General features: G+C 39.6%; 2 protein-coding genes across 17 annotated transcripts in view; both read left to right on the forward strand.

Annotated features, from left to right (window-relative positions):
- The window catches only part of MAGI2 (membrane associated guanylate kinase, WW and PDZ domain containing 2), a 741,259-nt gene extending 716,180 nt beyond the window's left edge, over positions 1-25,079 (forward strand). For 6 of the 16 annotated variants that reach the window (XM_069878960.1, XM_069877803.1, XM_069878147.1 and 3 more), the window contains 2 exons: positions 2,827-2,965; positions 22,084-25,079. In XM_069878960.1, coding sequence (XP_069735061.1) covers positions 2,827-2,965; positions 22,084-22,883 — 939 coding nt within the window. In that variant the 3' untranslated portion in view covers positions 22,884-25,079. Of the gene's footprint in view, positions 1-2,826; positions 2,966-7,326; positions 7,438-22,083 lie in introns of all 16 variants that reach the window. The other 10 variants (XM_069878057.1, XM_069878229.1, XM_069879041.1 and 7 more) reach the window with 3 other exon arrangements.
- TMEM60 (transmembrane protein 60) overlaps positions 1-27,218 on the forward strand; it is a 322,734-nt gene that overhangs the window by 193,057 nt on the left and 102,459 nt on the right. The window lies entirely within an intron of this gene.

A 27,218-nucleotide genomic window follows, 5' to 3' on the forward strand; every position in this document is an offset into this window, starting at 1 on the left:
ACTAGATAACTTCTTGACATCCCTTACGGTTTTCTTTGATGCTAGGAGTCTTGTTGACATTTCACACTATGCACAATTTTTTGGTAAATATTATACTTCAAATTCAGAAAGGAAGTAAAGCCCCTGAAGGATTACACTTTTAGTTGACAGAAATACAATGGCAGCAAAGCAAAAATACAAATAAGAAAACATTTCAACCTCCAATGCCAGCAGAGAGCTGGTTTTGTCAAGACAAGCTTGTAAGAGGAAAAGGAAGTGCTCATCATCGTTGAAATCCATGTGATGCCCTTAAACAAATCTAGGATGTATGCAGTATTGTTATTTTAGTGCAATGGATATCATAGAATCATGAGGTTGGAAAAGACCCCCAGGATCATCAAGTCCAACCATTCCTATCAACCATTAAACCATGTCCCTCAACACCTCATCCACCCGTACCTTAAACACCTCCAGGGAAGGTGACTCAAACACCTCCCTGGGTAGCCTGTTCCAGTGCCCAATGACCCTTTCCATGAAAAATTTTTTCTGATGTCCAGCCTGAACCTCCCCTGGCGGCGCTTGAGGCCATTCCCTCTTGTCCTGTCCCCTGTCACTTGGGAGAAGAGGCCAGCGCCCTCCTCTCCACAACCTCCTTTCAGGTAGTTATAGAGAGCAATGAGGTCTCCCCTCAGCCTCCTCTTCTCCAGGCTAAACAACTGCAGTTCCCTTAGCCATTCCTCATAAGACTTGTTCTCCAGCCCCTTCACCAGCTTCGTTGCTCTTCTCTGGACTTGCTCCAGAGCCTCAACATCCTTCTTGTGGTGAGGGGCCCAGAACTGAACACAGGATTTGAGGAGCGGTCTCACCAGTGCCGAGTACAGAGGGAGAATAACCTCCCTGGACCTGCTGGTCACACCGTTTCTGATCCAAGCCAAGATGCCATTGGCCTTCTTGGCCACCTGGGCCACTGCTGGCTCATGTTCTGTCAGCTGTCAACCAACACCCCCAGGTCCCTCTCCTCCAGGCAGCTTTCCAGCCAGACTTCTCATAGTCTGTAGCACTGCACAGGGTTGTTGTGCCCCAAGTGCAGGACCTAGCACTTGGCCTTATTAAACCTCATGCCATTGGACTCTGCCCAGCGGTCCAGCCTGTTCAGATCCCTTTGCAGAGCCTCCCTACCCTCCAGCAGATTGACACTTCCACCCAGCTTAGTGTCATCTGCAAACTTGCTAAGGGTGCACTCGATGCCTTCATCCAGGTCATTGATAAAGACATTGAACAGGGCTGGACCCAGCACTGAGCCCTGGGGAACCCCACTTGTCACTGGCCTCCAGCTGGATTTCACACCATTTCCCACCACTCTCTGGGCCCGGCCAGCCAACCAGTTTTCCACCCAGGAGAGTGTGCGCCTGTCCAGGCCAGAGGCTGACAGTTTCCGAAGCAGAATGCTGTGAGAAACTATGTCAAAGGCTTTACTGAAGTCCAGGAAGATCCATCCACAGCCTTTCCCTCATCCAGCAGCCGAGTCACTTTGTCATAGAGGACGATCAGGTTAGTTTGGCAAGACCTGCCTTTTGTGAACCCATGTTGACTGGGCCTGATCACCCGGTCCTCTTGCATGTGCTTCATGATAGCACTCAAGATCACCTGTTCCATGACTTTTCCCATCACTGAGGTCAGACTAACAGGCCCGTAGTTCCTTGGGTCCCTCTGACCCTTCTTGTAGATGCACAGTGAGGAAGCTGTAGATGCAGACTGAGGCAGGTGTGATCCTGCCAAGCAGATGTGCTCCTCTGGCTCTGATTGGATTTGCTGAACCCACTGAGACTCACACACCCGTTTTGGCTACTGTCACCTGAACTTACACCTCCACCGGTGCCAGGAGATCAGCCCTCCTTCTGAACTTCACCTGGGTCACCCTTGTAATGGGGCTGGGAATCTTCTGCAATGCAGCTGCAAAACATACACTCCTAAGGCTGTGGTACTCTTTTATTTACTGAGAAAGTTTCCAGCATCAAAACTGGCTCTTCTCATGGAAAGAATATCAGAGTCTAAACATCCCAGCAGGAGACAAACCAGGGACAGAGATGGGAGACACAAACATCAGTGCCCCATTTTACAGCTGTTGAAGCAGAGGCAGAAAAATATTAATGAAGCTAACTCTGACTGGAAAATCAGTTGGGAGATGATTTGCAGAAATGTGTAATCAACGCCCTAGACTCCACCACTTTAACCAGACACATCATCCAGGGGCTGTGCTTACTCTAAATAAAAACCTTCTGTGAAAAAGTAGTTCAAGGTTCTTGTAAGAACTCCAGCAAATCTGTGTGATCTGTGTTATAGCTACTAACTTTTCTTTGTTTAATACCTTGCTTCATAACAACTCTTAATTTGGTGTGAAACTTTGCTACCAAGGTTTAGATATTCAAATGATGGATCATTGTATTTGTGATTTGAACCTCTCTTTTCTGTGTAAGAACAGTAAGTTAAATTCAGCAGTGTCTTCTAGGGCCTGTACAATGCTACAAGTTCAAGTGTAGCACAGTGATTCCAACATATCAAGCAGTTCAAAACCAAAAACCTCTTACTTGTAGAGGGCATGAGGCAAGTTGCAAATGCATTACACTAGTTTCAGCAGAAGATGAGCAACATTTGGTATAGCACGTTTAGAATCCTCTTTGGAGGTTATTTAATCTGCCAGTAATATCCCTCAGACAGACAGGAACAAATTTACCTTGATGTGTCTGTCCGTCATTCAAGTAACCTGTGATCCACTGAATGTGCCTCTTTCTGAAACACTCATTTTACTGTAATTGTGTCTGACTCAATATTCTTCTTACCTGACAGGTAGGAGATCAAATAATTGAAATCAATGGAGAAAGCACAAGGGACATGACACATGCCAGAGCAATAGAGCTAATCAAGTCTGGTGGCAGGAGAGTACGACTGCTGTTGAAACGTGGAACAGGCCAGGTCCCAGAATATGGTGGGTTTTGATCTTTACATTTTTCTGTGTGCATGAACCTATATAAATTAATTATTTTGCTTTTGAGTTAAGTAGGAATTGCAGATATTTATATATTGTAATGTCCTGGGGCACATTAAGTATGAGCTTAAGTGCTTACCTGAGTACAGGTGGACTTATTCATATGTTTAAGTGCTTCCTTGGCTCAAGACCATATATATGTGTACACCACTGTCTGCTGCCCTCCTGACACAGGCAATGGCTAATAAGATGTGCATTGGAGGAAGACCTTTGAACTCTTTAGGTAACATCTCTGAGTGTGCTGGGAGTTGCTGACTTGCCCACAAACTATACTTTTCTTCCTCTATTGGTACTTCTCTGTGCATTTTTAATCACAGCAGATGATCTTGTTGTCATACAATTCAGTCTTTTGAGTTTAAACTCAAAACTTTAACAAAAATGTACTTTTTCCTTTGACAACCTCACCAATTCTATTATCGTTGACAATATACACAAATGATCAAGTAGAAGCCAACTGTGAATGAAAAAGAAGACTGCTCATTGTGGTGAGAAAGTAGAAGCCATTCTTCTCATGTTTTGTTTTGGGGGGACTTCAGAGTCTTTTTTGAGTATTTAAAAAAGTATGAGTCATTTAGACAATATAGAAAGCGCATTTCACTACTGAAATGACAGGAAGTAAAAACAAACTATCCAAAAGTCATTCAAAGACAAAAAGCTCTATTTTAAAACTGAAGTCAGGGCTTACTCTAAAGAATTGTGTAACAATGTCATATATTTACAGAAGTTCTATGATGTGCACAGCTGGACTTGAAATCTCACAGGAAAAAAAGTTTTTAATGAAACTTCCTTGACTTTCTTAAGCTGGGAGGTCTAAAATTCTGTTAAACTTTTCTAATGTTACTTTTGAAGTGTCACCATCATTTCCATTAGAAAGAGGAATTGCAGTAGCATATGAAAATTCAAAGTAATACTTAGGCTTAAATATAGGTTCAGGTCAGTCTTTGTTACCAATGTAAATTCATCACCTCTGTTGGAGACATTAAAGTCAGCTCCACTGAAAGTCAGCATTTTGCCAGCTGTCAGCATACATTGTAATTGCACTGTTTTCTTCACTAAACTAGAGCAAACTCTGCAGCTGAGGCATTACCCAGAATAGCGCGTGTTGCATTTTTTCCAGCTCTCAAGAGCTTCTGAATGTGTACAGCAAAGACAGCTTAGCCCATTCATCTGGTGATAAAATTAGTGAGCTATACTTTTGATGAGAAGGAACAAAGCCAAAATGTCTTTGATAAATAGTGATAAATTAATACTAAGACATTTAATATCAGTTTTGACCAGTGTATAATCCTTTCTGAAAGACCTCCAACAGAGATTCAGATCAACTCCGAAACTCTTTTGTAGGGATAGGTACATCAATTTTAATTAAAGAACAAACAGAACAGATGAAGTGGTAGTAAACCTTCTTAAATAGCAGAACCATTACTGGCAGTTCTCTGGTTCCCCAGAAAACATTTCAGTCTAAGGCAGGGTCACAGGCTAAGAGCAAAGAATCTATTATAGTTCAGAGCTTTTCCTAATCTGACTTTCTTAAGATCCCAGTTCTGGATGGCCCTTAAGCCCTGACTTACAGGAGATCCAAAATAAAATTCTATATTTATATAATCTTATAAATCTGTACTTTATTTCAAAGTCTTAAGAAAATGTAAATAGATGTAAAAAAAGTTCAGTGTGAACAGCATTGTTTTGGGAAAACAAATACCATGAAAATTATAAAAGTGCACAAACCTCCCCTTCCCCAGGACAACAAGAGTTCTACTGCTAACAGAAAGAAACAAGATAACTTCACACAACTGTTTAATGCCCTGCTCACCATTTGCAAAGGCATTTGGAATGCTTAGCATTAGTTCTGTAAAAATACATCTCACTATGATATAAAAGTTGCTACAAAGTAGTACTATCTAATCAAATGATTTTCCTAACTGAGTCCCTGGTCTGTATGAGAGGAGAACTAAGAAGCTGTTCTTGAAAGCCATGTTTTCCTACTACACTAAAAAAACAGTAAAACTACTCAGAAATTACTTCGTAATATGCACACAACTTCCAGAAAGTATCACAGCAAAGGATGACGTCTGCAATGAGAAATACTCTAAGAACAAACAGAAGGTGCACATAAAAATGGACAGCAGCCTGCTTAGGGAGTTAAAAACAGAAGTTAACAAACAGAAATTAATAAACCCAGAGGGCATGTCTTGATAAGGCCAGAAGAAGACCCCAGAAAAGACTATCCTTTCCAAGTAATGGCAAACTGTACACAGAAGATCATGCCAGTAAGCTCACCAACAAAGAGATTCTGAGGACAGCAGACAAACTCGTCAATATTTAGTAGTTGCCTCTTCCCACCAAAAGCAAAGCAAAGTGGTCAGAGACTTCCCAAGTCAGTTGTAGTAACGCTGTGTTTAAAGACCTTTCCAACAGCTGTGGCATTTAGACGCAAAGCATTAAAAAGATGGAAGCTTACCTAGAAGAACCTAAACTAACCAGACAAAACCTGTTACATTACTGTCTCTCAGTCTTCAACCTTTTTATTTTCCCTGTGCAAAATAATCAATACTTTTAAAATTCCAGAATCACGTCAGTCAATGTTAGTACAAAATAGGGCTATATATACTTAAGTGCAAGAAATATCAGTGTTTGAATGATGATGTGATTGACATCAGTAAAAGCAGTTTTAAGGAAAAATCATCAATTGTAAGAAAATGAGCTGTGAAAAAAAAAAAAAAAGAATGTGTATTAGAAAGAAGAAAGCACTCAGTGAAGAAACAATGAACCAGCTCCTACGAGGATGTAAATCTCCTGCATGAGTTATGTCAGTTTATGCTGCCTGGAAATCTGTCCCTACAAGCACATCTCAGAAAATCTGGCTGAGCTGAAGCACTATTCAAACCTAGGGGAAGAAATAATGTGTGTTGCAAATGCATCATTTACCTCGACTCCAGATGCTAATTTTGCTTGAAAATAAATGCCAAAGATTGCAGAGCACTTCAGAGGGAGAAATCGCTTTGTGGCATGCACTGTACCATCAGAATATATGGGAAGGAGCCTGGATGTTATTAATGCTCAAAAATGGTAGCTGATTCCACAGCAGGGTGCAATAAAAGAAGCTTAGTAAACAGATGCTTTATCATCCAGCATCCAGAACATCTTTCCTGAGGATAAGGATAGCCAGAGGAGCTGTGTTTCCACTGAAGGTGAATTATCACAGCTCATCCAAACCTGAAGAACATCAGCATAATGTTTCATAAAGATAGTCTGCTAGCCATGTTCTCCAAAGAACATAGTAAGAAATCACATTACTCTGCAAGAAAGACTGGAAGGACTGCTGGGAATCCTGATCCTGAAATGTACTTGATACCTGGGCAGTCCAGCTGGAGGGAGTGTGAGGTTCCATACACCCAACAGAAAACAAACTTACAGCCATCACTGTCGTATGGAGCAGTTCTCAGACTGGCATTAAATACAATTTGAATAAAATGACAGACTAAGATTTATCTTGCAATGGCTGCTTAATTACCTGTGTATGCATCTACCTAAGAGCTTATAGAATTCAGCAGGAGCTACTTGGTGCACAGCACTTCTAAAAATCTGTCTGCTCACACTCTGAGAACCTAATTACAGACAATCATATTTTTCAGGCCATAGCCATAGCTGTGTAAGCACCATCAGAAGGACATCTACATAGTGCAGCCAAGTATTGGGATAAAGAGGCATCCCTAAAGGCAAAATGTGTGAAAAATGTTCACAAAATCCCAAAATAGTAACATTAAAGATTAAGTAAAACTAACAAAACACAGCCTCGCCATCTAGCAATGAGCTCTGCAAGAAACAAGTTAATTCTAATGATGAAACAGACGGAGGAAGCCGCAGTTTAGAACTTATTTTTGAAGGGCCTTGAAGAAACTCATTGCTCATGCGTCAGCACTACCCTATCAATAAAACCAAAAATGTCAGAGTTGATACCAATAGAAGGATTTTCATACAAATAAATTAGCACAATTCTGAAATGTATTAAACTCTTTTCTTTTTATTTGTTATGACTCCTTCAAAAAGCACCTCAAGATGTACTCCACATCTGTAGCCCAGGTTAATCTATGTCCTGAATGTATATGCACAGTATTTTCAGTCATCCACTAATATTTAGACTCACAGCATGCTTATTTGTCTTGGCTTTACAGAAATACTTCTTTCCTGTTACATATAAGCTTTTTACTCAGTTGTTCTAAACTTACTAAGAATTCTCTGCTCTAACAATAGTACAATATCTGTATGTTACTGGTTCTGTTAATTCTAATGATTGGTCCTAGGCTGTTCCTCCCCTTCCTTTAGGAATGGTACCTTCCAGTCTCTCCATGTGCATGAAAAGTGACAAGCATGGGTCCCCATATTTCTACTTATTGGGCCACCCTAAAGACACGGTTTGTAAATTATGCATGTATATTATCTTTCTCTAATACACTTCTGTTTCTCACAACTGTTAACAGAGTCTTTTCCAACTTTTTCTTACATGCTAGCTCGCTTAGTAACTTCTGCAGTATTTGCCTTTTCTTTCATAACTGGTTATCTTAGATATCAAAGCAGTTATGCATTGAATGTCTTTTAATATCCTAAATAACTGGTTCTTCATGTTGCGTTGCTGCTAGTGTAAGAAACACAGCCATAGGTCTGCTAGGTATCTGCTATTTCTCATGACAAAAATGTATCCTCTGAATATGATTTTTCAAGTAGAAATTCTTAAACTTTTTGGAAATATAGCTGTAATTTTCCCATTCCTTATGACAGTTGGCTTTCAAAATATTAGTAATGTGAAGACGGAATTTAGATGCTGATCTCAAACAATATTTATACACAGCTTCTTGCAGAAATAACTACTGTAAAATCAAAGATTTCTAGGAACACTGCAAGGCAATAGTTATTTTTTAAACCCAGGTGTTGTGCGGAATTTACACATGGTATTTTGCATTAGATTTCAAGCTGTTTTTTTCATAAATCAGATCCAACTGCACATATTGTTCAGATACATCAAATTTGTAATAGAGAGTTGTGGTCCAGAAATGATATCTGGAAAGCAAAGGAAAAGAAAAACTTACTATTTCTATTTTTAGATTGAGTACTGTCATCACAGAAAATGCAAAATGCTTCAGATGCATCCAGTCTGTCTGCTGTAAACTTTGCACAATGTAGTTTATTTGCTAATATTATAAGGCCAGACTCATCCTATTGAAGTAGATAGAAGTAGAAAGAGAGTTATATACCCAACAGCATGCACCTAGCCTTTGAGCTTCGAGCAGTTTCTCCAGTGCAATGCCCACAGAATTCCTGCACCCAGCACCTAGGCACTAAACCATGATTAAAGTATCAGTCTTGTGCATGCAGATCCAGGTAGTCTAAATGATTGCTTACATGTGTTTCCAGTTTAAGTTAATTTTCAATTTGTTTCTGTAAATAAGGTATTTTTAAGACAGATACATCCCTATGCTTTCCTAGTGCAAAGCTGAACATGTCTAGAGACTATGTGAAAATTTTACCCATATTGTTCAAGCGTATATGTCACCGTCAGAGACCTCCTAGCAACAAAGAATATTCTGCATGTGTAGAAATCTGAATTGCACCATTCCTTACAGTCATTCTCACCTTACTTCTGCTTTGTTTTCCATGGCATTTCACTAAAAGTAGTTCACAGAGATCATGAGGTTAAAAAATCAAGGCTCGCATTAAAGCCATCTTACAAGTCTCAGTTGTAAGGCATCGGAAGTTCAGTGAACTGCTGTTCTGCCACAAGTGTTAGATATTTACAACCATAGCTTTCTATGCAATATCTTTATTTTTCCTCCTATAACACAATGGAAACAGGAAGTAAGTCTTTTTTCCTGTAATAAGTAGAAACAGAAATCCTCTATAAATACAGCTAAAGTTAGTTTCGCACAGTCATTCAGCCATGAATGGTTCTGATTACTTATTTGGCAGGAAGTGTTACGACAGATTTTTTTTCCCAGTAAAATATATCCAGAAAATCAAAAGCAATTTAGTTTGGGTCACTATCAAAAGCAAAGTACTTGATTGGTTAAAAAAACTAGAATCAGGTCAAATGAAAATATGTGTGCTATGAAGTGTTTCAATTTCAGATGTTTTTAATGAAAGGGGCAGGATTACCCTAAATAACTGGTTTTGCAATGGGTTTTTTCCCAGCCAAGTTATGGCTGTACTATCATTTATTAGAGCACTGACCAAGGAAGTCAGTCAAATTTCCTGATGCAGAATAAATATATCGACCATTCTAGCACGTCTTAGGTGACGTCTCTACCATAATATCATAATGTAGTCTGAGTCCATGCCTCCTGCCAGAGTTGTTCCATTTCATCTAAACGATCACTTATGGAAGATGGTCGGAAGATGTTCTTAAAGTTAGATGTAGCACAGGAGAGATGCAGGTGCTAGAAGATGGTTTAAAAAGCACATCCAGAACAAGTGATATGTGCCTGTGATTTCTTGCACCATGGGTTTGGTAGCCCTTACTAGTGACCATTGCATTTATATTTGCAAAAATAGATGAAATATTTGGAACTTTTACTGTGTTTATAGTGTGTGAATACAGCTAAATTCTTCAGAAATCTCCAGACAGCTGCAAACTTTATTTTTCTAGTTCTTTAGCTCTCTTAGTATATCTGAAGCTTCTATGTTTGTCTAATAAAGGGCTAAAGCATTTTTGCCTCTACATTTAAGCCAGATACTCCTACCTGTTCAGAGTAATGATCAGATAACCCAATTCATCCTGGTTTTAATGCTCATTTTATAAATCTCTAGAGCTGACACTGGGTGTTATTCAAAACTTAAACTACTCCATATATCATTCATCTGATGTGAGTGCAAAAATCAATAGTCATTTTAGAAAAATGCCCTTTTCTTCAGTGACCACCTTGGTGAAATTGCAAACATTCATTCATATTCCTGCTGCATTTCCAACACCACCTTCCTATTTCTAGCAATATCAACTTAATTTCAGGAACCTGTGGTGTGTAAAAAATAAAAAAAAGGTCTAACAAAATGAATCAGTATACTGGTTAATAAAATTAGTCTGAAAACATCAGGCTCCCAAAGGTTCTAGCTATTCTATTGCTATGGGTAACAATTATTCAAGGACAAAACTGAATATTAAAATATGCTTTACAAACATGTCTTTAGTATCTAATAAATATGTAGCATCTGGCAGGAAAGTAGAAATAACTGTATGGGGGGGGTGTATAGTTACTTCTGTCTTACAGCAAATTTCTCTTTTAAAAGATATGTAGACCTTTTACATGTGTATATATTGATGCAGAAACAGAAAATACAGTTTTGAAAGAGAGGGGTCCTTGGAAGGCATTTTCAGTATTGTGGCAATGTTTTGGATCTTTCAGGGAAGCAATCCCTTTTTCTTACTTTTTAAATGCAAAAATACCAAGTCCTTTCCATAGTCCTAAACATTGCTTTGGTAATTACATCCCCAGCAGCTTTGGTCAGTCCAGTTGAATTCTCTAACACACGCTTCCTTCATCCATGTAACAAGGATAGAAAAATTTACTTACCTATCTCATGTGTGTGTTTAATGCTTGAAAAGCACCTTAAAGATTAAAATTCCTAGTCAACTTGGTACTATTATTAAAGCAGAACCTCAGTAATCCACATGCATTATAATCCACACCAAAACTGGCAGTGTCCTTCCACAGATGAGAAAAAATTTAATAATAAGGCTGTTGAGCAAGTTTTCTCATTACTAAGGCTTAGTTACTACAATATAATATTCTGAAGTAAGTTTACTAATGTGGTGTAAAACTTAGGTAATTGCAGCTAAAGTACAGCGAATAAAACAGATGAACAAGTATCCCTAGTTTTGTCCAGATAAACTGGCAAGCAGATTAACCAGTCAAAGAAGGGAGAAGTCCTGCCCACAATTCTTCTAACTTTTTGTGGTGGTTTCCCATATCTTCATCCAGTTGATGATTCTAGAGGACAAGCACAGGGCCTGAAAGAATGCAGATATCTCTATCCCCACAGCATTAGTTTTTTCCTTTCTTCACGTAACCCAGAGAAAAAAAAAGGAAAATCAGGACTTCAGTAACATTTACTGTGTCCTTGAAATCTGCCATACTGTTAAGGTCAGTCCTCTGCTGTTGTAGCATAGCATCCCGTAAAATCCTTCTCCTGCTGCCTATTTCACAATCCCTCTCATGTGAAAATTTGCAATGGACCCAAATTAATGAGCACATTAGGAATGCAGTCTTGCGTTCCTACAACTTGTTTTTAATCAGAATTAGCTTCCCTATGTGTCTGTGGTGGTATCCTTACTATGTAGATCTCCGTACCAAGGGAGACATTATGAAAGCACAAAGCATTATTCCTGTGGCCTGGCCCAATAGTTCTCATCATAAAAGCTGTACAATAACTGCTTCAATGGCCAGACTTCAGGAGATCTCAAGCCAGTTCCATATCTCTTCAGCACTGTCAGATTTCTGCAACAGCATGCATTTCTCAAAGGAAAGCAGAGACACGCATCTACATTTTCAAGTTATTAGTGATTTGGAGGCCTCAAACTTCCTACTCTTTAGAAGGACCTGAAAGCTATTGTGTCCTCCTCTGGCTTGACAGGAACAAGAATATTTTATCTTTGTACCTCCCAACAAAGACTCCATCTTTAAGAATGTCAGCTGAACTTTGGATACAATGGCTTTGAACTCATTTATGTTGTTCTTTTTAATTGATCTATGGATATCACACAGCTGTGAAAGTAAGAAAACTTATATAAAAATACAAGAGGCACCAGAAAAGCCTTGACACCCAAGACTAAATTAAATTAACAGGGCCTTTTATGACTCTAGTCTTTAGGATCTGAAATTTGATGAATCTAAATGGTCACATAAAGAGTGACATAAAAATATGTGATTTCAATCATTATTGAGGAGAAAGTAAGCCTTGCCCATACAGAGGCTTGCAACTGGTCCTGCCTCTGCCCATCTCACTCCGCCATCCCATGTTGCAATTCCTGTCTGATGCTTTATGGCTCAATCCCAGGGAAAGATTAGCAGAGCTTATGGCCTCTGTTAAATTTCTTATAGCTTGTTATTCCTAGATTAAGCAAAAACCCTCAGAAAATGAAATTATTTGTTTTTCTTTGACAGGATGAATTAACTGTCACTCACCAACCAATGCTTAACAAACACGACCATAGAGCATGTTGTATTTTCTTGAGCTACAGCAACACATATACAACCCAGAATTTTAAACATCTGGAGTTTCTAACAACATGTAGTTTGTGTTTACTCATTAGAAGATGAATATTACAATCTGACATTTGTTTCTTTGTGCACTTCCATCTCATTATACAGTTTTCAGAGAAAACTGGTTCAGCATCCAAAAGATATCAGATACCACAACAGCCCCAACTTCAAGCATGGTCCCAGGGCCAGCTTTGCCCCTCCAGGGCCCAGCAGCCTCAAGTCTGAAAAGAGTTTCCTCAAGAGGGACTAAACTAATTCTGAAGCTTCTACCCTAAGCAGGATGGGAATACTTATTCATGAGCTATGTAAATAAGGATGCATTCAAACCAAGTTATATCTTTGGCTCAAGATCCTGCTGAGATCTTAAGTGAGAACTGACGACACTCGGCACCTGCCAGAAACAACATTCATAAGGCATGTTAAAATGCTCTGAATTCCTCATGCATTAAATAAATTTTACATAGTATCTACATACTTTTAATAATTTCAGCTGTTTGTTGACCAGACACGATGTGGTGCCTACTATTAACGCCCATTTTAGTTGTGACAATTAATAATTTCAATATTTAAGTTTAATTAAGCGTGTAATATCCAACTCTTAAGTTATTCAGTCTCTGCAGAATGTTTTTCCATTAATAGCACACTTTCTATGAACATATTTATGAACACCTTTTATGACTTAATGTGGCTTAATTTTATTAACAAAAACTAATTTTAAAGTCATTATCTCTTTTAATTATACAGTAACTTGCAGTGTAGATTTTCCAGTACCCACATGGCTCTGGAAAAGAACTGCTATGTTTCTGCAGCTTCTATGATACTGCCTCACCACACAGAAAAACAAAACCTTTTTTACTGAAGGGATGAGGTTCTTTTGCTTGAGTTGCTCTGATCTGATAGACAGGTGAGATTCTAAGCACTTCAAAGAAGGTACTAGACCACCTGAAAGCCCCAATGAATGATAATGTGCAGTTAGAGCAACATCACTCAAGACTAGCACTCAGACTGACCATTGACTTAACACTGATGCAGCAGTTAGGAGCTTGCTGAGGAGGATAAAGACACTGTACAGGCTGCAGCTTTTTCATTTCAACTGTTCACAGTATTTGTGAGTAAACCTGTAACGTTTATGCAGATATATTAACTTGATTCAAGGAAAAATCAAATTTGCCATGCTCACTCAGATTACTGATCATGATCTATGGATTAAGTATTTAACGGACAGGACTGTTTACTAGATCCATATCTATTGAACAGGCTAAACCAGGTCTTGAAATGAGTGATAAACTGTGTACTCATAATTATCTGGCCTTAAAATTCACAGCCAGAAGACTATTACAGTAAATTAGTAAATCGATTAACTGAATTAATTTACCTGTTTCAGGTCTGAAATATAACCTGTTCGTAAGTGTGGCTCTTGATTATTTTTTCCTCTCCATTCTGCTCTTCAGGTAGCTTTTTCCTGCATTGAAAAATTGCCATTTTTTTAATTATTGCTATTGTAGAAGCAGTTTTAAAATTATCTCAGTCCTGTTGTAAGGTGTGACTGATGTTGGAGAGAGACAAATGCTTAGGCTTTATTACAAAATCACACAGAATTGTCTGTGGATGTGATTTATATTGAATATATTTTATATATTATTCTGAGTCACCTTTCTTTCTCTGACTCTGTAAGGCAATCAAAATACTATCTCAAGTGATTAGGACAGTAAAATGCTGCTGAAGCTGTGTCATAATTAAACACCAAACCGAGGGAAAGGGATTTACTGAGGATGCATGGGGTATAGTGCAGGATCAGAAACAATGCAGAATAACATATTTCTACACCAAAACAGTTGTCAAACATTGGAACAGGCTGCCCAGGGAAGTGGTTGAGTTGTCATCCCTGGGGGTACATGTAAATGTGGTGCTTAGGAACATGGTTTAGTAGTGGCTTGGCAGTTCTAGGTTAAGAGTTGGACTCAATGATCTCAAAGTTCTTTTCCAACCTAAATGATTTTCTTGTTCTAAGAACAGGAACTCTCCAAGTCAGATCTATCATTCCCCACGTTTCTTTGTTAGCCATCTTTAAAGAATACATCAGATAAAAAATTGAAAAATGCTTTCATCCATAGCGCTTACTGCAGATTAAAACTGAAACAAATCAGTGTGTGTGACTTTCTTGTTTCACGAAAACATTCAGCATCTTTCTAAAGGGCTTTTTAAATTTTTCCTCACAATATGCAGTTTTGTCCTCTGTGCACTAAGTTTAAATTTTCCCTTTCTCTCCCTTCCCTTAGCTCCAAAACCAAGCAATATAATCTCCTGAGCTTCTGCAGATTTGGTCATCCAAGCATAACTAACAATCTGCTTTCTGAAGTGTGTTTCAATAATTTTCAAATTAGATCTCTGAATATGAAAGCACTATTTCTAACAAACCTCCACACAGAGTACAGAAGTGCTGATAAAAGTGAATTTAAAAGCTGAGATCATTCAAAGTCTCATCAAATGGTCCTTGCAAGGGCTCTATGAACACCTTCTCTGCTGAAAAAATGTTTGAGGCATCTTCAGTTTTATATCTAGGTAAATTATACAATGCAAGATGGATATAATAAACCCAGAGGGACTAAATTCTTTTTCATAAGTAGTGATTAGTAACATGAAAATAAATAGGGCATCAAGAGTATAAGCGTCACTGGGAAGTGTATAAAGCAGGGAGTAAAGTTGTGCTTCCTGGTGTTGGAACAAGTCATTGACTGAATTTTCTGAATTGTTGAGGTCTTTGAATGTGGATAAGAGCAGTGGTAGGACAGCCAAGCAAAGTGTAAGTATGTGAAGGCTGTAAGGTGGGGACAGGCGCATTGCCACTCACTTTCTGGGAGAGGCTGGGGGAAAGAATAGCACATCATGTCATGTTTTCATGAGGCTAACAGCTGGACAGAAAGTACAAAGAGCTTTTCTAAGCATCAAAACCTCAGAGAATCATTTATTTCAGGAGACCAAGGGTGCTGTGTGTCTGGGTTGTGGAAGCTCCAAGATGAAAGACTAAAGATTCTTTAAATATTCTGAAATATCCCTCCTTAGAGAGCATAAAAGACAAGCTGCAGGAGACCAATGCAATCAGGAACATCACAGACCTGTCAAGCTACAATGAGAAAGAGCCAAATGCATTCCTAGTGTAACACTGCCAGCATTAGTGGATACTCACCAGGGGACAATTTGTCCCGTTTTCATTATTAGAATCACAGAATCACAGAATCACAGAATAACCAGGTTGGAAGAGACCCACTGGAAGAGACCCACCCGTAGAAGCATCTGTAAGATCTGTTTGCCACCTTCTGGCAATCCATAATTTCACAGAATCACACAGAATCACAGAATCACAGAATAACCAGGTTGGAAGAGACCCACTGGATCATCGAGTCCAACCGTTCCCATCAAACACTAAACCATATCCCTCAGCACCTCATCCACCCGTGCCTTAAACACCTCCAGGGAAGGTGACTCAACCACCTCCCTGGGCAGCCTGTTCCAGTGCCCAATGACCCTTTCTGTAAAGAATTTTTTCCTAACGTCTAGCCTAAACCTCCCCTGGCGGAGCTTGAGGCCATTCCCTCTTGTCCTGTCCCCTGTCACTTGGGAGAAGAGGCCAGCACCCTCCTCTCTACAACCTCCTTTCAGGTAGTTGTAGAGAGCAATGAGGTCTCCCCTCAGCCTCCTCTTCTCCAGGCTAAACAACCCCAGCTCTCTCAGCCGCTCCTCATAAGGCCTGTTCTCCAGCCCTTTCACCAGCTTTGTTGCTCTTCTCTGGACTCGCTCCAGAGCCTCAACATCTCAATTTCAGACAAAAAGGAGGAAAAATTAATAAAGCACCATATTTTTTATTTAATCAAAATATCTTTGATTCCCTAGTAAAATTATTCTGAGAAGGTATGAAAATAGCTGCTTAGACATTTCAGGAAATGTTTCATTCAGACTTCTGAAAGTATTCAAGTCTTTAATATATTGCTCATTATTCACATAATTTGGCAATTAAAATACATGGAGATTTTGTTGTACTTCAGTAATAAAATGTGACGTCATTTTCACTCTTAACATTACTATTAAATGTTAAATAAATTAATATTAGTACTTTATGGTTAATTTTATCTGGTGAAAGAATCCCACATTCTTGATAAACTACCAAGCAATTATTTAATAGAATCATAGAATCACTAGGTTGGAAAAGACCTTTGGGATCATCAAGCCCAACCATACCAGTCCACTACTAAATCATATCTCTAAGCACTTAATCTATCCATCATTTAAATATCTCCAGGGATGTTAACACAACCACCTCCCTGGGCAGCCTGTTTCAGTGCCCAATAACCCTTTCAGTGAAGTAACTTTTCCTAACGTCTGATCTGAACCTTCCCTGGTGCAGCTTGAGGTCATTCCTCTCGTCCTATTGCCTATCACTCAGAAGAAGAGACAAACACTCACCTCTCTACAAACCTCCTCTCAGGTAGTTGTAGACAGTGATAAACTTTCCCTTCAGCCCCCTTTTCTCTAGGCTAAACAACCCCAATTCCCTTAGCTGTTTCTTGTAAGACTTGTTCCACAGCCCCTTCACCAGCTTCGCTGCCCTTCTCTAGACAAGCTCCAGAGCCTCGATGTCTTTCTTGTCATGAGGGGCCCAAAACTGAATACAGTATTTGAGGTGTGGCCTCACCAATGCTGAGTACAGAGGCTCCCTGCTCCTGCTGGCCATGTTGTTTCTGATACAAGACAAGTTGCCTTTGGTCTTCATGGCCACCTGGGCACACTGCTGACTCATATTCAGCTGGCATTCAACCAGCACCCTACAGTCCTTCTCCACCAGGCAGCTTTCCAGCCACTCTTCCCCAAGCCTGTAGCACTCCACGGGGTTGCTGTGTCCCAAATGCAGGTCTCTGCCCTTGGCCTTGTTAAACCTCATAGTGTTGGTCTCAGCCCATCAATCCAGCCTGTTCAGATCCCTCTGTAGAGCCTCCCTACCCTCAAGCAGATCAACACTTCATCCCACCTTAGTGTCATCCATGAACTCATTAAGGGTACATTCAATCCCCTCACCCAGATCATTGATAAAGATGTTGAACAGAATTGGACCCAGCAGTTTTATTTAAAATATCTTGATGCAAAGGGAGAATCTAGTAACAAATCTGAGGACTAACCGCTCTTGACCTGAAATATTGGCAGAACAAGTAGGTACAGCAAGACTAGATCTGACAGAATCTGACAGGTAGAGCAACCTGTAAAAAAAACATTAGTATTTCAGGAAATTAAATAAACTTATCAGTAGGCTGAGGTTTTTATTCTAAGTCAGTACCTAGGCAATACTCAGAAAGTAAGACTCGTGCTCCTCTTATCTCATTAGCAGTAAAGCCGGTTTTCATTTGCTAGTGGTTCAGACATAAGCCGTCAGCAAGCACTGGATCCAGGTAGAGAACTAGGCTTCAGTTAAAAGAGGGGCATGTAGATACATGAGAGCAGTACTCTCATTTCCCCTCTATTAAAAATGTGTGGAAGCCAATGCAGCAAAGCAAACAATTCATGTATGTGGTAGTTCTATGTCAAATAAAAAAGCCTTTAGACAGAAAACTTCTGCTCCTGATGTTTTCTCCTTGTCACTCTTTCTCCAAAATTACTGCGTTCATCTCCTAGCCGTCCTCCTACACACTAAAGATCTTGTGTCTGTGGTGTCTCTTACTCAGTTAGCAATTTACTCTTTGCCTGGAAGTTAGTCGAAACAGGTTGTAGGTGAGTCATTCTTACACATCCCATGGTGAAGTGCCACCAACCCGCATACTAGTACCTCGTAGAAACCAAAAGGCACTCAGAAAACACCTACTAAATTACACCAAATCAAATACCATCACAGTGACAGATTATAGTGCTGCTCCCAGCTCATTTATCTTGTCTAAATTAGTAGGTCAAGGGAGACTTTTCTCCCTTCAAAGAAGGGAGGAAGGCATCTATTAACCTTCAGTGAGACATATAGCTTTGAAAAACAATCTCTCCCTCAGTAAGGATGACATCCATAGTGACAAAGTCAAAAACAAATTTTAAAATGCGTTGTCCCTAAATCTCTCCTATGATTTTAAATGAATACAACATCCTTCAGTTCTGCTTATAGGTTGCTTGGGCATTAGTAGCTCATGCTCTATTAAGCAAGTACTGTCTTCAGTTCCTCCCAGAGCTGAAGGGAGAAAAAAGTAAAATCATTGCTCTGTCTCTGGCTTAGTATGCTTGCAAAATGTTTTTAGATACTTCGGAGTAACAGACAGTAAAAGTAGGTTATGTTCACACTTAACACATAGGTTTTATATAAAGCTTAAAAAAATGCAGAACAAAATAGTTGTTCAGGAATATTAATAATGCTCTCTAAAATGCAGCTATAACCTCAGAATTAGCATAAAGATAAATCATTAGTTTAGTTGCTCAACAGAATAAAATTTTACATTTTTTCTCATGCTTATATTTGTTATGGAAAAACAATCATTTTAGTTCTGATTGAACAAGTACAAATGAACACTTACGGCTTGAGCACAGCTCTTTAAAACGTTTTCCTTTGAGCAACAAATTACTTACATTCCTGCACTTTGCTCCACCCTAGTCATTTTGATATTTTTCCCATAATGTTCAAACATTAGAGGAAAGTCAATTACAACACCCTCACATCAGTATTCTCCTCACTAGCCAGCAACATATTGCAAAAGGGCTTGTTGATATTAACATTACCATGGCAGAGGATGACTTTCTCCATAATTTCATTTCATTTGAAAGAAAAAAGGGGTTAGGTTGGGTTTTGGCTCTCTCAAATTGATGGCACTTAAACCTTACAGGAAGTCATTTTGTAAAGTTCTTACCTACAAGTACTATATTGCCACAAAATGAGTGGTGGCTTTATTTCACGGCAGCTTTTTTCCCCAGCCACCAGGAATACAACCTTTATAAATGAATCCCCAGCAAGGCACAGTATTTTAAACAAACTGCAAGCAGTGGCCCATCGGGGTTCTCCCACAGTCAAATTTCAAGTTGTGGCTACAAGTCTTCTTATTTAGTTGGCCAAGTTGTCTTTTTCTAAGAGTTTTCTGAGGGACAGGCAGAAATCCAGTAATGATATGTAATATTGCATGTCCTGTTTTATAGATATCTATATATCATTATATATAAAAAACATGCTGATTCACTTCTGTTGATGTGGGTTCTAACCCACTACACCTTCTCACTGTAACACTTTGTTTTTTAACCTCTCCTCCAAAAAAGAAAACAGAAAAGAATTGAAAGCTGTCTAGAGGGGTCACTTCATTAATAAGTCAGTTCTTTCACCTCTAGGGAATAAAACAGCAGGCCATCAAACCCCAGGTCTCCTCCCCTGACTGTCCCACAAATGACTCTTACAATATTGTCCTTTGTGTCTCAGAGGAGCTGTGAGAAGTGTTCACCACCTTGATTTTGAATGGTAGCCACCTGTTTTGTCCTCCTGGACAAGAAACTGCTGATTTGAGCAGAGTGGTGCATTTTGCACTGAGGCAACCTTGTTACTCAAAGCCATCTTGCTACTCCAGGCCATTTGGCATTTTTACTGGTGTGCAGCTGATACTTCCCAAAGCAACAAGCTATTTCTGTAACTTCAGATGCACTCAGAGCCTTGCACGAGATCTGCCACACATGACTTCATTGCCACTCAGTGGAAAACATCATCTCATGGACTACTGGGAAAGAAGACTGTAGTTAAGTCAAATGCATTGGTCAGGCCAGCACTCAGCACCACCTTTACTCTGGAGAGTTGTGATGATTCCATAAAAAGCACAAACTTGATTTCCGACGGCCCAGGGTGCCTTGTTTAGTGCTAGCTCAGGTACCTCGCTGGTGCACACCGGCAGCTTCATGATGCTTAATGAGAGTCCCAAGGTAGCTTTAGAGAAGCAGGCGAAGTGACTTGAACCACACATCATCCCTGATTCAAGCGTTAACCAAATTGGGATCCCCTGGATTTCATATCTAAAAAGAGCTGGAGTGGGGTTTGCACCTCCCCCATCAGGCACAGCCTGTGGTCCTGTACCTTGAAGGATGGCACTTGAGAGGAGAAGTGAAGAAGCAGCCCATCAAAGCAGGTGTTTTTGTAGGCAAGCTCCTAAGAGCTGATCACTCTACATTCATGAGCCTTCCTTTTATTTTTTCTTGCTTGAGTGCCAAGCAGGGAGCAGATGGTACATTACTCAGCCTTAACTAGAGGGTAAGAAAGTGTGATTTTTTTTAAAAAAAAATCCAGTTGAGACCCCCAGCCCATTTAACTTCCCAGCTCAAAGTTTATTTGTCTTACACAGAACTTGTACTTTCTCCCCTCTCAAATGCTAATCCTTTCCACACATATGCTCATTATGCAAAAGCATATGACAAACACCATCTGGGAAAATAAATAGCTCCTCAGCTAACCATGCTGCTCCCTCCCTTTAAGTCACCCACGTCACTATTGTCTCTCCTATTTTTATCTACAAGACAGCAATCACTCAATCAAGCTATTAACTTAAAACTGCAGTCTCAGTCAAGCAAGCTGCAGACCCCAGTCTGGGCAGTAAAAAATATTCCATTTTTTGAGATGATGTGCATCTTCATGATAGTTTGAAGGCAGTTGTAGCACTGAAAAAAATAAATATACCTTTCAAAGGACATTTGATATCACTGAGAGATACTAGTCCAGACCCACGGAAGTCCATGCTTGTTTTTCAGCTAGAAGGTTACATTTTCTGGCCCCATGGAATATGCAGCTCTTTCCATGAGTTCCACCTTGTTTCCATGGATCCCTGAGATAGTCCTTCATCTCTGACAGACTATTGCTCATATTATACCGAGCCAGGAAACGGTGCTAAATAGGGAATGACATTAACCAAGTTCAGCGGTTTCTCTAACCTCCATGTAGATGCATAAGAATAGGAGTCGTGCTGTCATTAGTCATGATGGAGTCATTGTCTGCCAGAACGTTAATCAAAAGAAATGAGCATTGCGTATGCAAGAGAAAGGCATCTCAGAATATTCTGTTTTGTAGCAATGCATTAAGAAAATCGTCATGATTCAGCAAAGGAGATGTCTATTTAGCTAAATTAAACAGGATCTGCACAATCCAACCATATTGTGTTGAGGCTAAGTAACGAGGAGAAATTCAAAATGCGCATCCAAGAGGCTCAGTGAATGACACTGTGATATAAAGGCAGAACTTTGTAAGTACCCTGTAAAAATTGTGGGGCCATAAACACTGCAATATTATATCTGTTTAGCAAAAATATGAGGCAGAATTCAATGATGACCTTATCTGAGCTACAAATTCTTGTCAATTATTATTTGCTTGTAGGGACATGTTTAATAGATGGCAGAAAGTCCTTCTCATTTGTCCTTAGAGACAGTGCTGATATTGCCCAGCAAAAAAATCCATTATAAAGCTGCAAAAGAGGCAATTTGATTTCATGAGCACGTGTCTTTATTATTTTAAGAATAATTCAGTGTAGGCAGAGGAAAGTAGAATCTATATTAAAAAAAGACTGTGGTTTCCAGCATTTTTAGTTACTAGCCCTGTAGTTGTTGCTTCTTCTGAACTTTTTGGGCAGGGGGTGGGAGGAGGGAGATTATTTTTATTTTCTACCCCGTTGACTACCCTGGGAATTTTGCATCACCTAAGACGGACGGGTTTGAGTCTGGTATGTTGCATGGGTATTAATGTTGCTCAGAATATATATATCTATACAATATGTGTTCTGTGCTGTTAATGTGTGTTCTGTGCCCTTAACTCCCTTTTCTTTGTTGTTACAACAGACGAGCCAAACTCCTGGAGTGCTCCCTCTGCCACCTCCACAGGTCTGCCGGAAGTAGCTCTTTCCCTCGAAGACATAATCTCACCATTATCTTCATCACACATAGCCCCACCCTCTGACCCTTCTCACCAGATAAGCCCAGAGGCAACATGGGATATCAAGAGGGAACACGATGTGAGCAAACCAAAGGAGCTTTCGATGAATGGTCACAAAAAGAAAAGGTTAGGAGAACAAAGAGAAAGGTCAGCAAGTCCTAAAAAGGTAGACAGGTCAAAGCATGAAGAGGCTTCTTGGAAAGGATATTCAGAAGGCAAAAATAAGACCACTGATGGTGGCAGGCCCACCTCAGAAAGCAAAGTGGTGGGACACAGCATTATGATCGAGGCTGGCGCAAGAGAGCATGTGTGTACTGGAACCAGTGATGAACAGTTTGGGAGGCTGAGGAAGCCAGAAGGCAAGAGAGGAGGATCTCTTAGCAAAAAAGAAGATCACAAATCCACAAATACCAGTGAGAAGAAGTCAGCTGCAGCACCCGACCATGTCAAGCTTGATGCGGGTGCAACCAAGACGTACAGTAGCAACCGCTGTAGCTCTCCTGGAAGCGATGTGGACAACAGCCAGAGGGACCCTGACGGGAAACCCAGTGAGTTCCCCAGGAAGGGACATCTCCACTCCATTAGCACTCGAACCACCAACACCACAGTTCGAAAGGCAACGGTCTCCCCAGGGCCATGGAAAATCCCTGGCTCAGATAAGCTACCTAGTGTCCTAAAGTCTGGTACTTCTGCCATGAGCAGATAAGCAAGGGACTGTTGCCCTCTAACTGTCTCAATCTGACGCAGAACATTCTTCTTAGTTTTTGTCTCACATTGGTTTGTTTTAATTTATTTTAACTACCACACATATACACAAAGCATTGAGGAATGAAAACATTAGTGTGTAATTCCATGACAATGTGCACAGTATCTAATAAGTTCAAAAGCATATAGTCAACACAGAGATTTAAAATCGACTCTAAAGTCCCAGTTCCTTTTTAGGGACTTTGGCAGCTATGGAAGAAACCAAAACAATATGAAGGACAGTACATCAGAGAAGGATAGTGCAGTGTAGCTTTAGCATTTTTTTTTCCACTGCATGAAGGACTTGGATTTCATTCAAACTTTATATCAAGAAACTGGAACAAGTTACAGCAATCACAAACTGGAACATCGCCTTAAATAAAACTGCACGGAGCAAGCTGAAACAGAAAGAGGATCTTTTCATGGAGCTAAAATGTTGTAAATAAATTGTTCTCGACATATCTAGACAGGGGTTAAAGGGTTTCTTTGAAGCATCATTTGGAACTGTACACCCATGACACATCTCCACTGTTAACACTTTGGGACAGTCCACATGATATCCTGTAGCACAGTTCACTGGGCGCTACGGGAGGAGTGGGGAATCCAGTGGATTAGTTTCTGTGATACCATTTCTACTGCCATTTTTGTGAACAAACCATGTTTCTGTACATTGGAAAGGAGTTAGGGTGGAGTTGTATTTGCAAATTATTCTCAAAAGCGATTTACTACAGGTTCCCTAAATCCTGTGAGGTAGCACACAAACCAATTGGCGAGGCTCAAAACCTAGATGTTTGCAAGGCCCTTGCAATGAAAAGAAAAGTGCTACAGAGAAAAAGCTGCAGTTTCCTTAAGGAAAGGCCTTTCCCTCCTGCAGAATATGAGAGTTCCACTTATCAACAGTGCTATGTTTCATATCCATCTGCATTTAATTAGGACACTCATCTTTCATCCCCTCAGTCTGGCAGAGCAGGTGCCTTTCAGGCACACGTTAACAATAATTAGACTGGTTTCTGAAATACAGTTGTTAGTATCCTCATTCAGTAAATTTGAAATATTTCCATCTTTAAAATTGTTTTCATTTTATCATTTTTTCCCTACCTCCATTTATTTTGGTCATTTTGGTTTTATCTTTCTTGCTTGTCTTTTTTGAATTTCAAGCCTTAAGTGCCAGGTAAACATTCCAGTCTGCCTTCACAGGAAATAACTCCAAGTTCAGTCAATCAGTCACTATCTTGTTTCAAAAAGATGCACGTGTGTCTGTGTAAGTGTGCATATGCTTGTCTGTCAAAAATAAAACAAAATCCTGGGCAATAATACATTTGTAATTAGATGAAGAAAAAACAAACCATAAAGATAAGTACTGTCAAAAATTCATATTTAAAAATTATTGTTCTCTAGCAATCTTAGTTCCTCACATGCTCTGCTGAAAAATTAGATTGAGATTGGCTTTGTTCCAAGAAATTAGCACATTACTGTATGTCTCAAACATTGCACTGGAATGAGAAATTTATAGGCATGTTTCTTCCTGCCCAATTATTTGAAAAGCCTCAAGTCAAGGATTTTGCAGCTTTCAAACATTTTTTTTAAAAAAAGAAAAATCCATTTATAATTTCTAAAAAAGCACAAGTCCATGTAGCTGTTTATAAAACTCTTATTTAATGGAAAAAAATCTTTATCCCCTGAACTAGAATACAATATAATTTGCCATTAATTTATTGAATCTGATTTTGGACAATGCTTCCGTAGTGTAGATGCACGTCCCAGTATCTTATTTTTATGTATAAAGAAAGCAAACAATGAAATCTGAAAAACAGTTGAGATTATGCTTGCATAAACTCTAATTTGCACAGTTCACAGCTACTCCTTGTGCAGTAATTGCTTTATGCGGCTGTAATCGATAACCTGTGAAGACAGCACATCATCTAAACCCCATTCCAAATAATATTTCTGTGTAGTGTTAGCTGTGAATTTACCCTGTACAGCTCTATCTCTATAAATATAATTCCATGTATTAATAGTCACAGAAAGGCTGTAAGTGAGCAACTATTTTTATGAAACGCACCACTATGGATAAATTAACTTTTACAGAAATCTTGTTTACTGTATGATATTCTAAACCACTGTCAAATAAAATATATATCCAAAAACCTTTTTTTTCAATTGTACTTAGTCTGTGTTAATTTTGAGTGTCACACTGCGAAACAATAATCTACATGCACATGAGCAGAATTAATTAACTACTGCATTAATAAAAAGAGAATGCTTCATTTTGATTTCTTACTCCAAAGAGGGGTACAACTTGTGCATATGCCTGTAGATGACTAAACAAATTCCGTGTAGACAAGTTAAGGTGTATGAGATTAACCAGATGCAGAGAAATCTTTCCCAGTGGTGGAAAAGCTGACCTGTCACTCTCCTTCCAGTCCCAGGAAACACAGCACTGGGGTGGCCAGACTTTCAGCACCGAGAGACAACTGCTGAGTGTGCACTGTATACAAAAGGAATCTGGCAGCTCTAACTAGCCCTAGAAAGGTTTGTTTACAAGCTGAGTGAAGGGGGCATAGGTTGATTCCCAGTTGACTTTACAGAATTAATGTCACAGAAGACAACATAAGAGTGTAAAACTAATGATAACCATGTAGCCTCTTCTCAGCCCTAACCTATCTCTTGTTGAACAGAACAGAAAAATACTCCCTACCTTCAGTTAGGCAAAATAAATCACCAGTTTACACACTGTAGGCACTGTAAGATATATGGGCTGGAAAACTAACAATATTTTTTAAGACGTGTTTTTCAAATAACCATTTCCTCTTTCCTTAAAATAAAATTTTCTTTAAAAAATAATAATTTGCCTTCATACACCCTGAGTCAGTTTCTGCAGAGCCTCATTTTTCAGAAGATTAATGTTCTGCATAAAAAAAATTCAACCAGCTGAACTAATAACATCATTTTTCATTACAGTAAACACATAACAAATTTGAGGCATCTTTAATACTCCAGAAATAGTTACTGCTCTTTAAATAGCCCCTGTTTTCATGGTCAGAAATCTAAGTATGAGCCTGATTCATATTTTGTATTGCCATTCTTATGACCACTTTTTATATATTTTTTCCTACCTATGCAATAACAAGGAAATCGGATGCTTATTTTGAGGCAGATCCTCTGCTCCAGACTCCAATGTATTGGTTTAAGTAACCTTGCCTGCATGTGATCAACAATGTACAGTTGTAGAGGAGTTTTGGTAAAAACTTGTGGGCAGATGTTGGTGCAGTCCTTTCCTTCATCAGTAGCAAACGTTGGCTCTGGGATTTACTCTCTCTCCAGGTATTTCTCTGCTCAATGGCTTTAGGAACTGCACACAAACTGCATCACCTGTAAGAGCAGATTTCTAAGCAAGTTTAATAAAAAAGCCAGAAAATTAAACAGCTCCCACAAAGTCTTGCCAAAGGTGCCATCTTTTCTCCCAGAAAGTTGCTGGGCTGGCAGCATTATTTGCTTAGGTACAAGAGAGAGCAGGCTGCACCTGTTTCTCTACACTACCCTCCCCTAAACTTGAGGGATATTCTTAGTCCATACAGCTACCTGCTGCACGGCCTTACTGATAAGACTGCACCAATATGGATAGCTCCCTGCTAGGAATTGATGCAGAAGTTCAAGCATGGCCCCATTTCTTACCTGGTATTTTTTGTCTCTCATTATAATAAGCAGTCAGCAACCATTGCCAAAAATTTCTCATCCACATCAAAGATAAACTTCAGCCTGATTTGCACCATCTTTGCTGAAAATGAACATTCCATGTTTAGCCTTTAAGTCCCAGATGCCCTCAGCACCACCATACCTATCCCTAATCTCTCCTCTCTTTTCACAGCTGCCCACTGCTTCTGTTCTTAATCCTAACTCTAAATCCTACTGTCTTTCAGTGGATTCATTCACTTGCTCTCCAGCTGAGAGAGCTGGGGTTGTTTAGCCTGGAGAAGAGGAGGCTGAGGGGAGACCTCATTGCTCTCTATAACTACCTGAAAGGAGGTTGTAGAGAGGAGGGCGCTGGCCTCTTCTCCCAAGTGACAGGGAGACAGGACAAGAGGGAATGGCCTCAAGCTCTGCCAGGGGAGGTTTAGGCTGGACATTAGGAAAAATTTTTTCACAGAAAGGGTCATTGGGCACTGGAACAGGCTGCCCAGGGAGGTGGTTGAGTCGCCTTCCCTGGAGGTGTTTAAGGCACGGGTGGACGAGGTGCTAAGGGGCATGGTTTAGCGTTTGATAGGAATGGTTGGACTTGATGATCCGCTGGGTCTCT

Source organism: Phaenicophaeus curvirostris, chromosome 1 (assembly GCF_032191515.1).
Source record: "Phaenicophaeus curvirostris isolate KB17595 chromosome 1, BPBGC_Pcur_1.0, whole genome shotgun sequence".
Classification (NCBI taxonomy): Eukaryota; Metazoa; Chordata; class Aves; order Cuculiformes; family Cuculidae; genus Phaenicophaeus; species Phaenicophaeus curvirostris.